This window comes from Vollenhovia emeryi, unplaced genomic scaffold (genome assembly GCF_000949405.1).
Source record: "Vollenhovia emeryi isolate VEMERY1.0 unplaced genomic scaffold, V.emery_V1.0 DF939120.1, whole genome shotgun sequence".
NCBI classification, from domain to species: Eukaryota; Metazoa; Arthropoda; class Insecta; order Hymenoptera; family Formicidae; genus Vollenhovia; species Vollenhovia emeryi.
Window position 1 is genome coordinate 720,165 of NW_011967246.1, and position 12,957 is coordinate 733,121.

Below are 12,957 nucleotides of genomic sequence, written 5' to 3' on the forward strand. Positions count from 1 at the left end.
CCTCTCGGGCCGCGGATGTCGCATCCGCGCGCATAAATTATTGCAAAGAAGAACACGCGATAGCGCTATTGATCGCTCTCGGGATGCAGACTCGGGATGCAGGAGGCACTTCGGCCCGACGCTGAATCCCCCGTTGTCCACGATGTCGCGCGCGCGCGGCCGCCTCGTCGCCGGGACGCCCGCGATACGATACGATACGCGCCGATTAGACCGGATGGATCGTCGGCCGAGTCATGTGTTCGACGAGTTATAACGATTTAAACTGGGACATGTGCCCCGCGTGCACGACGATAGGGCGAGAACGGCTGTTCGTCTGGTTGACAATAAGGGAGAGCGACCCTTGCCGCGGAGGGAAACAGCTGTTGGTCGAAGGTGGAGTGGTGCCGGGGCAGGCAGGGAGGCACGGGGGCAGACAGGAGGGAAAAAAAAGAGGTTACCACCTGGTACCCCGCGCTTGTGCTTACCTGAAAACCGACGCCTGCCTGTATACCTGCCCGAGCATTCTTTTGTGCGAAGCCCCGGGCACGTACCGATTCCCAGAGGGCCTTGGGCAGCATTCGATACACAACTGCATTCTGCACACAATGCACGCCTCGAACACGCGCTGCGCACGGTACTTAGCGCGACACGATTAGAAAATAGTTCGATGTGGGACCAAGTCTTTGGGAAAAACAGTTTTTAACATTATCCGAAGAGGAGGCGTCCTCGGTGAAGGATCCCTGGCAATTCTCTTCGCTTAAGATTTCTGGAAGGATTCTTCACTAATGTTTTTGCACCGCAGGATGCAAAGTATTAGCTGTCAACCTGTATCTTCGACAGAATATACAAAAACTTTTATTCTTTTGTGCACTTTTACTGTAAATTTTCCTGCAATGACAAAGCAACTAAACATAAAGAATTATGTTCATCCTTCATCTGTTACTAAAATGACAAAGTTTAGAAAAAAAGGTATGGATGTCATCTATTAGAATCAGAAAAAATCTTGAAAAATTTCTAGTTAATGTCTTATTTCAGACGAGAGCCCTTCTCGGTAGAATGACTTTTAAAACTACTTCTGGCAAACCCCTTTTCCCTTATTTTCCGTTGTTTTTCTAGCCTGAGCTGCTACAAGCTTGGCAAAGATTTTATTGAACTGTGCAGGCTATTTCCTACGACGACGACGACTTGCCAGGCTTGAATTCGACGCGATATTTCAAGACCGGTCAATTCCCGCGCGGCGGTTCTCAGGCCGAACCGAGCACGGCAATTTGCATAATTAATGTGGACGTTTTACTAACCCGATTCTCGATTCATTGCACGGATAGTATCGATTCTAGATTAAACGCGCCACGGTTTGTTTGAAAACGAAATCTCTTTCAATTGGATTGAAAAATATCGATCAATATAACATTTCATAACGAAAATATTAATTTCCAGTAGTCTAGTACTCTGTACGTTAATTTAATATGATTGATTTACGAATCAAATACGGAACTTTTGCCATCTGCTGAAACCAAATCTGAGAAATTTATTTTCGTGAGCATATCGTTAGCTTCATCAATTTCCTGCATGTCACAAGGAATATTAGACAGATGGCAAGTCATTTGAAACGCTACAAACCAAATTATTCTCGAATGGGAATTCATCGAAATTCTTTAGACACTCAATCATATAAACGACTTTGAGACACTGCTAACTTTATTCCGTTTCGAGGAATTTCGTTAAAATATATTTTTAAAAATCGTTATTATACTTAAAAATTTTAAATATACCATCAGATTCTTCCATCTTGACCAGATGTCCACTTTTCCTCATTTTTCTTTTCTTTTTTTATAAAACGATTTATTACAAAACGTACGTACGATATAATTTATAACGGACTTAAAACTAAAAGGTGAGCAAGTGATGTAATAAGCATAGTTTCTCTTATCTAGGTTTGAAGAGCACGTAGGGCATCTTGTAACTTTTTTCTCGCGAGAGCCACTCGCTCTTCTTGTCTCCTTATATCCTCATCCGCTATCGAGACCGCCTTAAACAGAATAATTAATTTATCAATAATATGAGCCAAATATTAAAACTCCATTGGCCTCTGTGTGTTGTTCTGACGGTAGAAGAAAATCCCCTAATATGAGATAAGCTTCTAGCGTAAGTGGATTTTCAACATTCAATTTCACAAATCTTTCTCGCAACAATTACACGCACGATTTAACAATGAATTTTCCACTAAGCTGATTTCACTCCAAGGGTCATAGATTCATGGTAAAATCAACAGATGTTGCTTATTCATTTTGCAGAAACCCTACTATTTCGTATTAGGAACCTATCTCATAATAAGGGCCTCTCCTCTACTATTTTATAGGGCATTCTCGCCACTGAGCCAATTCATATTCGACTATACCTGTACAAGTGGCTGATCAGGATTGAGAAATACCCCAGGATTCTTCTCCAAGGCTGTCTTTGGTCCCGTTTGCCCCGTGACTGGCTGCGTGGATACGTGCAACGCAGTGGCCACGCTTTGGAGTAATGTTTCTTCCGTGATATACGGTCCTACTGCTTTCAAGTTCTTTGGCAGATCCATCACATCAAACTCCAAACCGCAGGAGTCGCAGGCTCGCAAACCTTCCAAACGTTTTTCCCAGAAAAGCTGCAAGATCGACACTTTGATTATCACTCGCTAATCGTCTTACCCCAGCATACGCTACTCTACTAAGAAATAATACAAGCTACAAACGTTACATGAAATATTAAATTGAATCATTGCTTTCAATGTATGTAAACGTTTTTATCGAGTACCATCACCAACCACCACCGATTATAATCCTATATTAAAAGAAAAATGAGCTAGTGTGACTATAAGATACTTTTCGCCAATTGTCTTTAAACGTTAAAAAGATAGGCTCTCGATGTTGTTATCAAGATCTTGCAATTAATAACACTTGTCATTGAAAATGTAAACAGAAAAAAAAACAAAATTACTGACAATTTCATGATTGCATGTTCAGAGTTACCTGCTTAGGCTTATCTTGGGAGCCATACTTGCCGTCAGTTTTATCGGCAGCTCCTTCCTAAAGCAACGATTTGACAGTTGTGAATTTACAAGGATAGCTAACGAAGAGCAATACAAGTGAATGGGTGTAAGCAAAGGATATTTCACCTCCAAATGAAGAATAAGTTAAATCAACGTCTTTTTCAGCAGTAGACTATAAGGAAAAATATGTTATTTTTTTATCACGACTCAATTGCCATCAAACAGCTCAGCTTTTATACACAAAACAATGTTTTCTGTACCTTGCCGTAGCCTCTTGATTGACCTTACGTTCGTATCATTTATTTTAAACTCATATGTCAATTTCGAAATGATTTTTAACGTAGCTTATCGTCAACCTATTCACCCCGTTATAGATTAATTTTCAACTTCAATCGCATTCTACCACTTTGTGCGCCAAAGAAGACTCAGTATTGTCAAAACTTTTACTCGATCTTTACTACACGAAAATCAACTGTAAGCCAATTTGAGGCCTTCCCTCTTTTCGCTCGTATTGTTGGCCCATCAACCCCCTTACATCGCATTGCATACAACGGGCTTGAAGTGTATTTCACAGGCACGATACAGTGATTAGAAAGACTTCCATACACAAGGCAATAAGACGATAAATCCATGAATATATTTGTAAGATTATAAGTGTGCAACTACAACTAGATATCATGTATGTGAATAGACGGGATACGGTGTACCAAAAGGATTCGTTTCGTGGACACATCAAACTGTCGGACAGTCCAATTAGCGTACGCACAGTCAGCTACGGTCGCATGCACAAAACCAACCTGCTTCGGCTTGCCCTCCACAGTGCGGTCCTTCACCTTTCCCTCCTGTGTCTTGTAGAGCGTCACGGGCTGCTTGAAAATCGACGCAGTTTGCCTGATCGGCGGCACCAGCGACGCGTCGTTCACCCTGACACCGCGGCTGGAAGGAAAAGCCCGTGGTTAGTTCAGTTAGACACTTAGCTGGCCCTCGAGCCTGCAACTCGCGGCGCTCGAGAAACCTTGTATCCGCGTCCGCGAAAATTAATCTCGATCTCAAACCTGTCCTCGAGTGTCCACGCGTACCTGCGTCGTAAATTTAGCAAGTCCCTCCCTCTCTTCCGAAAATCCGTTCAACCTACTTGTAATAATAATCAACCTTCCCCGTGGATGCCAACTGATTTTGACTCTTCCTCGGCGGTTCCTCCCTCGCGGCCCAATTGATCGGCAGCGCCGAGGGGTACTTCTTCTTCTCCACGGACATGTTCATCGTCGCGATTTTCTGTCTTCGCAGCGCGCGAATGTCCTCCGAAAAATATTAAAATTTATGACCGCGAGCCCACTGTGGCTTCGCCTTCGGCCATATTGAAGCGTCGCGCGCGCCGACGGCAAGCTGTTCGGCGACTCGCCGGTAGAGCGCAGCACCTCCTGGCAAATTCTGGCCGGTACTCGTAGTCGGGTCTTGTGAAATATTCCATACAGCAACTTCAGATAAATTCAAGACGGTCTTGAATACAAGTGCGAACTCCGACTACGAGTACCGGCCTACGGTCAGAGAGAAACCTGGGGCTTCACCGAGTTGAACTCACTTTTCACGGGCAGTAAGTAGCAACGGCATTTCAGTAAATACTACCAGAGTTTTACGTGTTTTACGCGACTACGTTTCCATCGAGGGTCAGTCTGACTAGAGTCGGGTCAGAATCGGGTTTGGGTGAGCGCTCTTGCTCGTGGAAACAGGTGGAAACGCCATACTCGAACCTGAATGAGGCTCGGTGGAAACGATAAGAGTTTTGTTAGGTTCTTGTAACGTAGCCAACAGGTTAAATAGAAATAAGTAGCTTTTTACTTACCTCGATTCTGTTTTACCTTAAAATTTTGTAAGGTAGGGTTCAGGCTCAGGTTTGAATTCGGTGTTTCCACCGAAGCGCTCACCCCAACCCGATTTTGACCCGACTCTAGCCCGACTGACCCTCGATGGAAACGTAGGCCGCGATTTCAGGAAACTGCTTTGCGCGCCCTTACGCCCATTTTTACTTTTGAAATTATTTTGCTACGCGTCTTCTGACACTGCCGATAGTCTTCACTTTGTGCGTGCCCACGCTACGCCTATTTTTCAGGATTGTGCTGTGAATTTCAAAATGACGACATAAATTATCTGCATGGTGTTTACATCAACTTTTTTATGTAGTCAATGTAAATTTTATAAATTAGATGTCAGAATGCATAACACAGACATGCGCCGATATTCGATATTTCGGGAAATAATTCTCGCAAATTCAGATTCTAGGAATTCTTGGAAGTATTAATTACATTCTTGGAATTTTACAGTGCCACCTCTTTGCCGATCAAGTTCTCCTGATACTTTGTCAGTTTCCGAAAATCTCGATTCTCGCGATTTAAAGTTTGAAATTCTCGTGAAAACGTTGAAAAATATAATTAAACTTTTTAATTGATATAAGGATATTAAAATTAAAAATATTTAAATTTCATTTGAAAATTACACTCATTTATATATTTTTTTTACTAAATTACAATTCGATTTCACCTTAAATCTATTTATATTTTAAACCCAATAGATTTTAATACAAAGTTAACTAAAATCAACAAGTACATTAATAATTTAAACATTTTTGTTATTGTTAATTATTTTATTGAGTTTATTTTAAATGATTCTAATTTAAGTGAACAAAAATAACTTCCAATTCATTAATTTATAATAATATAGTATTACTTTTATTTTATTATGAAATAAAAGTCTACTTAAATACAGATTTATTTTATAATGAAAAACATTATATTTTTCATTATAAAAATAACAATAAATGTACGTATCTCATAAGATCTTACCTTAATTTTCTTCGTTGTCAATGAAGACCTCAAATGATCAAACCAAAGTTTCAAAATTAGTATTTCATTGCTGAGTCTTCTATGTCCGGGTGGCAAAGATTCGGAGGATCAGGAGAATAGGTCGGCGAGCGTAATGATGTCAACCCTTGTATATAGATATAGAGGATTTAATTGCCGAAAGAAACAATTTTCGCGTAGCTATAGGAACAACTTGAACAGTGCTTGGAAAAAGATTAACGCTGCCTGTCTTCCGTTTATTACGAACATATGTTCTCTCCCACGGCGGCTTTCGTACGCTTTCGCGGAGTGCAAAATGCGAGCACGGAGACGCAATTCAACGGTATTACAGTATGGTTCCCGATGGGGTAGGAAAGGGAGGAAGGGGGGGGGGATAGAGGAGAGGCAGGGTACAATCATTGTCGTGGCTATGCGATCTTTTTTTTGTCTCGCGTAATGCTTTCTTTTTCACGGTGCGTGTGTTATTCAACTGTAAAAGAATATCGATTCTGTACAAGTCGATGAGTTAGAGATAATTAACTATTGAGTCTTCTTGAGGTATCGTTGTTTCTATTGGTCTATATGAACGGGGGCTGTGATCGTCCAAAATCGAGGGTCCGTTCGTCCGATTCACGGTTGCAATTTAACGTAACCGGTGGAACGCTAATCACATTACAATGCAAAGTTCTTATCGCGGCAGTTATTTCTGATCGTGGCGTTGAATTTCGGACGGTCACAGCGGATGTCAACGTGTGTGTGTGTATGTATGTGCCTTCCTGTAACAAAATATAAATCTCCATTACGCATCACCCGCTTTCACCATACGGCCTCCGAATAATAATGCGCTAGCTAGTACCCTAAAAGTCCAGATGCACACACCTCCGGCTTTGTAACCTGCACCGAAGGGCGGTGTAAGAATCGCAAGTGTTTCGCCTCATTTTACATATCGTCTCGTCTCTGCAGTCGTCGTTGCAGACGCGCGCGCGCGGTCGATCACGCTCGACCAGGTTTGCTCGATGGTTTAAGCCTAGGGTCTCACGATGAATAGTCACAAAAATACTTTATCGAATATTCTGCAAAATCCGCCCACGAACGTGGTCCGCTCGCTCGTGTTTGTTTACGCGTATATGCATGTGCGTAATATTTATATGCCTATTATGGCAGTCAAGACTCGCAAACAATGTACATTGTATCAAGTATCCGGTGCGCGTTCGGCGCAACTTATAAAGTTCCTATTTGTATTCGATACCGCTCGTAATAGGCGTGTATGAAAGCCAGTTTCATAATTACCGCAAAAGATCGAAAAGTAATCTTTCGCCATTTTTTTTCTTTTTTTTCCCTTTGTTTTATCACTGTCCTTCTCCCTCGACGCGTTTTATAAAATCTTAATTACAATAAAGTCTTAACGGCAGACGCAACAGTGCCATATAATTATAAAAGAATCAGTATTTAAAACTGAAAGTGTAATAAGTACAAATGATTCCTCTTATCGGTGGTAGAAATGTCAAAGATCACATCACTGGCTTCGATACCGAACGAACGCAGCGTTCAACAACTGTTAGCGTGATCGATACTTATCGGTTTCTCATAGCCCTACAGTTTCACCGCTACATGACGTAAACGTTCTGTCTACATGTGTGCTCAATATATTATGTATAATTCTGCGACACAACATACATCCCTACTTTGACAAGTCTACAACACTAGATCAGCATTCCATACGTATTCAGGTATTTCGCCGTAACAGGAAAACGATCTCGCACGGCGAAATGCATTCGATTCTTCGCTCAGTTACCTTCACGAGCACGTGCAAAAGAACCTAATTATAAAGATTCTATATTACATCAGTAACATATTACACAAGCGACTTCATTATCGCCTCCCACGCTAAATACAGATTGAGATTACTCACATGCATTTGTCTCTTTCTCTCACTCTCTGTCATTCCATTCACTTCATCCTACTTACGATTATAGGCTCTATACAATCTTACACAGCTAAATGCTGCAATCTTTATATGTATATATTTATATCCCCGTAATTTATATACTATTCCCCCGATATAATTTAGTTTTCGTTTCTGAGATTACAGAAGTGTAGAATTTAATTCGGTGTCTGACGAATGTAGCGACCAAGTCTTGTCAAGTCTTGTCAAACCTCACAATTCGCTACTTCAAGTCACATTTAGGGAGTAAAAATTTAATTTTTGTTATTCAATTCCTCCGTCATGAGTCAATTACACTTAATGTCACGAGAAACTTCCATCGGAGTAGTATATCGGAGTGTATCGTCAAGCCAATATGTGGCTCAATACATCACTTCGTAGACGGTGGCCTTCTTGTCACCGGATCCGGTCACGATATACTTGTCGTCCGTAGAAATATCGCAGCTGAGCACCGAGGACGACTCTTTCGACTGAAAAGAGAAGAGAAACGTTTACAGTATTACACTCGGAGAAACGCGGTAGAGATCGACGTGAAAACAAAATCAACAATTTGTGATAATACACGATTCAACAACTGACCTGGAAAATCGAGGCACCGTATGGCGTGCGCCACGCATTAAGTAAATTGTCCTTGCCAGTAGAAACGAACCACTTGCCGCACGAGGCGAAACGTAACGACAGCACGCAAGATTCGTGCAGATGCAGCTGGTACTTGTCGGGCTTCGTAGCGTGGAGTACTTCGACGTTCGAATTTTCCATACCCACGGCTAACCATTCACCGGTCGGGCAGTATCCCAAGGAGAATATCTGTGACGTGAAATCGTGCTGCTGCAGCTGCCTGCCTTCTCTAAGGTCCCAGGAGCGCACGGTATTATCGAGACCACCTGTCCACAGCTTCGAGCCGTCGGCGGAGATGTCGATACACGAAGCGCCGTCCGTGTGACCTTGGAACTGTCTCACCAGTGTCTGATTCTGCAGGTCCCACACGGCGATGTTGCCATCGCTGCAACAGCTGAAGCAGACCTTCGAGTCCGGCGAGATAGCCAGGGCATAACACGCCGGCGCCGAGGAGGTCAGTTCCGCTTTGATTCTCGGTGTCGGACTTGCCAGGTCCCAGATGCTGAGATTACTCGCCTCGCCTCCAACAATCAGAGTTCTACCGTCGGGCAACAGTTTCACCGACCTAATGACACGAACAACGAGCGTCGCGTTACATTAATTCCATTAAATACCGCCACTTAGGCGCGCTTTTAAATAATTACTACGGTCGCGCGCGCGGTTGCATGGTACGCGAGGAGAGAGAGAGAAGGGTAGGGAGGGGAGGGGGGGGAGTGGGGTAAATGCATACGGAAAATGCATGTGATAAATCGATGCCGGGCTGCTTCGGCGTGATATACAGCCGGCGGACACGACTAAATGTCATCCAGAATTCAGAGTCAGAAATTAATTACATCGACCGCATATAGCGTTCGGGAGTTAATGTGTCACGAATTGCGAATGAAGACACGTGTTACCATCACTGACCTGATATAGTTGTCTCGTTGCAGGCAATCGAGCTGGGAGACAGGTTTCGCGCTGGCTCCGCCGCCCTGACCAATATCCCATACCTTGACGCAGCCCTTGCCGCCAGTATAGACATATTTGGTCGGGTTAGAGATTGTCACGGCACAGACTACCTCACCGTGAGTTAGCGTGTTTATTTGACGCGCGTGACGCGGAATGCCCGGACCGATAAGGGCGTCCTGCGGGAACGGCACCGGCTGCATCTGGCCTTCGCTAGACACGTGGAAACTGTATGCACTGCTACGGAGAAAACGTCATCTCATAAAGGTACCGATACAGCGGCGAACGACGAGACAGACGACAGCGAATTTAGGAAAGAGGAAACTCACGGTTTACCACCGGGAGGAATGATCGGTCCGAGCGGTGCTCTCATGCTACCATGAGGATCGTAAAGCTGCTGAAGGGGCGGTCTCGTGGGGTAACCACCGTTGAGCGCCGCCGGGGGATAGCCCAGCATGTCCACGTGAGGTCCCGCGGGCGGATGATGTGGTGGCGGATAGTGCGGCGGATAAGGGCCGACCACCGAAGCCGAGACCAACGGTTTGCTGGAGCTCGATGGTTTCAGGCCACCGGAGCCGGAACTGCTACCTACGATGTACCATCGATATCAAACTCGAGGTTACTTACTCGACTCTTCCCGTTCCTTCAGCTTTCACTTTGGCTCTTGGAAAAATGCCGAGCAACACCGTACCTGCCGACGTCGGGGTGACCGGTTTCGAGATCGGCGTCGTCGGTTTCTCGCGTTCCTCCATCTTCTTCGCCGAGGGCGTGCTGGCGTTGCTGCTGGTGCCGCTTCTGGGCGACGGCGGCGGTACCTCCTTCTTCACCTGGCCGCTCAGAGGCACCGAGGACGGGCCCAACTTGTCGAGACCGTTCTCCCGCGGCGACGCCGTGCCGTTCGCCGCCGGGCTGGTCGGACCCTCGCTCGCGTCGTCGACCACTAGGTCTTGGTCGCTCTTTTCACCATCGCTTTGCTGTCGGGGAGAAACACGCAGGGCTTGATTAAGACGGACCGCGCGGCACGCGGGGCATAAAGTACTGATCTTGAATACCTACATGGCCTATGTCCTTGTCCTGCTCCTTCTTCAGCTTCTTCGCCAGCGGATGTTCGTGCTGAGGATCAGGTGTGCTGCGCGGTCTGTACTTCTCCCGTTCCGCCGGCGATATCGAGTTTCTCTGCGACAAAGAGACGATCGACATTCAGCACTTGAGATCCGGAACCTTTAACGGAGTCGTTCAACGAGGACGTTACGATTTTTATAGAATCCCTTATCAGCGCGAAATACGATAAGATACGATTCGCTCTCTCGTTTAGTGCGGTTAATCCGATTACGGAGATTTACCGAATTTATTCGTCCAAGATTTTTACGGGCCGCGCCCGGATTCCACTTTCTCGATAGATTTCCACGGCAGAGTATCGGGAACGAAGGACTTCTTGCGATCGAGGGGATGGTCGACGGGAGATGGAGGGTAGGACGACTAAATTCCTTCCTACCTCCTTCGCGATTAAATAAAACGACCTTCCTGTCGGACGGGTGGAAGAGGCATCGACGGAATTACTTATCCCTCCTGGCCCGTACGACCTCCATTTCGCTCTGAGGCGAACGAAGAATAATAGGACGGATCGTGGAATCCCGCGTTTTTTCTACCGTATTATGCACGGATGCCGGGAAAAATATCGGCATGCATTTCCAAGTGCGAAAGTGCTTGAATATCTCAGGCGTCTTTTATCGACTTCCTCCTTATTTTATCGCGCCTCTTCAGTAATCGCTTATACGAAGACAAACTCTCTTTCTCTCTCTTTCTGTCTTACTCTCTCTGGCTGAGAGAATCTAATCAGCTAGATAAGGCTTTACTTTAAATTTTAATATGGAGAATAAACATGAGATAACAATCGCAATTGATAAATAACGCCAAGATTGCTTATCGCCACGCCGACCTTGTCTTCTTCTCGCTTCGACGCGATCGCGTAAAATTGCGAGGAGGATCATCAACGCCGGCAATCTCCGTAGAAAAGCGCGCTCTTCGCAAAACGCTCGCTCGGGATCGCCGCGAGTCGAAGGTATCGTGCCGGAAGCTTTACGAGCGGCAGTTTCGTCGTCGACACGGCCGACAAAGCAGTCGACGACACCGTCCGCACGCCTCGGTATATATAAGCCCGCGTGGCAGCCCTTTCCCTGTCCCCCGATAACTGCGCGCCCCATCTTTGCAAACCCGTAAACCACCCTGTCGCATCCCCTCGTCGCCGGTGTCCAAGTAAATCTCCTCTTCTCTCAATTACCCCCGTTCCTCGTCCACCACTACCAGCCTCCCGGTCCATTACTTGGACGCCTCGGTATCATCTCCCGCCTGTCGACCGAAACCCTCCGGGGTGGAGAGAAATAAAAGAAAACGGGACCTTGAGATGCGTACGGGTGCGCGAGGTATCTCCGGGCGATTAACGTGCGAAATTACATGCCGCGCGGAGGATAAGTGGTATCGCGCCGGTGTCTTGTCAGACACCGTCGAGAAATCGCTCGGGAGTGGAACGGGGGTATGAAACGCCGCGACGCGGAAAAATCGAGCGGGAGCATGTTCTCTCGTTCTTACGACGACGATATAGCGGCGGCAAGAAAAGCGAAGACAAAAGCCGGGAGGGGGTGAGGCGAGAGCGGGGGCGGGAAGTCTCGCAAACACGCGCTCCGCGCTCACGTCATGAAAGATTCCCGGTAAGAAAAGGATCCCCCGGGAGCCGTATTACGTGCCTCTCTTTCGAGTTTTCCTCGCGAAAGAATCCCGGTAGAGAGAAAGAGGGATCTTTTTCCTCCGAAAAGACGTCCTCTCGTTATCCGGAAACGGTCGGTCACTGCTTATCCGAGCGGAGTCCACTGGAGCGGACGGGACGACTGTCATGTCGTTGGAGAAGGAAAATCTGGCGAGAAAACTGCGCTTGATACGCATTCGCGAGAAGACAAGGGCGCGCCGTCGCGACTTGAAATCCTGGGATTTGAGAGCAACTTTATCGGCGATTTAAAAAGAACCCACATTTTACGCTCACGCACCGTCGGCGAGTTTTAATTTTTATCACTGCAACGCCGCCCGCACATCTAAATCACAATCGCAAACGCGCGATAACTTTGGAAGAAGAACGGGAAATATTTGCGGGCATACATCTGATTTAATAATTACTGACGTGTGCGCGGTGTTGTTGCTAAAATGGAGGAGATACACTCCCGGCGTAGAGTACCAACAGCCCCCGGTAAAACGATTCCGCGTGGAAATCTCGACTGGATTTAGTTCCCTGGAAAATCATGCGGAAACACACACCGTCTCTTGTCCGCAGTCGATACCGCTAGTAAGTATGTACCCGGAAGTCTCGTCTTTCGAGGGTAAGCGCATCCTTTCTCCCCCACCCCGTCGTCGCGAGACGCCGATAGCTCGCAATGTCGTTTCGCGAGAGCTTTCCGTTTCTGTTCTCCCTCGCTTTCTCGTTGCCCGCTCGTGTTGCATCAGTAGTGTATGTACAGAGCATATACACAGATATATACGATACGCGTGTATATAGGTAGCTCGGCGAAGAAACGATATACACGCGGCCCGCCTTCCATTCACGTAAGTTTACTTAC

The 12,957-nt window shown here is 45.8% G+C and overlaps 2 protein-coding genes across 7 annotated transcripts in view; both read right to left on the minus strand.

The window, feature by feature from the left end:
* Positions 1 to 1,804: 1,804 nt before the first annotated feature.
* On the minus strand, positions 1,805 to 4,725 carry LOC105570397 (methyl-CpG-binding domain protein 3). 2 transcript variants are annotated; one of them, XM_012027556.1, is made up of 5 exons: positions 4,143 to 4,725; positions 3,805 to 3,943; positions 2,988 to 3,044; positions 2,378 to 2,623; positions 1,805 to 2,008 (listed from the first exon to the last, which is right to left on the minus strand). In XM_012027556.1, the coding sequence occupies exons 1-5, from the start codon at positions 4,268 to 4,270 to the stop codon at positions 1,910 to 1,912; spliced, it is 669 nt and encodes a 222-aa protein (XP_011882946.1). In that variant the 5' UTR covers positions 4,271 to 4,725; the 3' UTR covers positions 1,805 to 1,909. The 2 variants fall into 2 exon arrangements, with proteins under 2 accessions (XP_011882946.1, XP_011882948.1); XM_012027558.1 differs by lacking the exon at positions 2,988 to 3,044.
* A 1,271-nt stretch (positions 4,726 to 5,996) lies between these two features.
* Positions 5,997 to 12,957, minus strand: part of LOC105570398 (protein groucho-1-like) — a 76,541-nt gene continuing 69,580 nt past the window's right edge. For 3 of the 5 annotated variants that reach the window (XM_012027562.1, XM_012027561.1, XM_012027559.1), the window contains 6 exons: positions 10,409 to 10,528; positions 10,044 to 10,326; positions 9,682 to 9,940; positions 9,314 to 9,592; positions 8,369 to 8,972; positions 5,997 to 8,259 (listed from right to left, as the gene is read on the minus strand). In XM_012027562.1, coding sequence (XP_011882952.1) covers positions 8,152 to 8,259; positions 8,369 to 8,972; positions 9,314 to 9,592; positions 9,682 to 9,940; positions 10,044 to 10,326; positions 10,409 to 10,528 — 1,653 coding nt within the window. In that variant the 3' untranslated portion in view covers positions 5,997 to 8,151. The remainder of the gene's footprint in view (positions 8,260 to 8,368; positions 8,973 to 9,313; positions 9,593 to 9,681; positions 9,941 to 10,043; positions 10,327 to 10,408; positions 10,529 to 12,957) is intronic. The other 2 variants (XM_012027563.1, XM_012027560.1) reach the window with 1 other exon arrangement.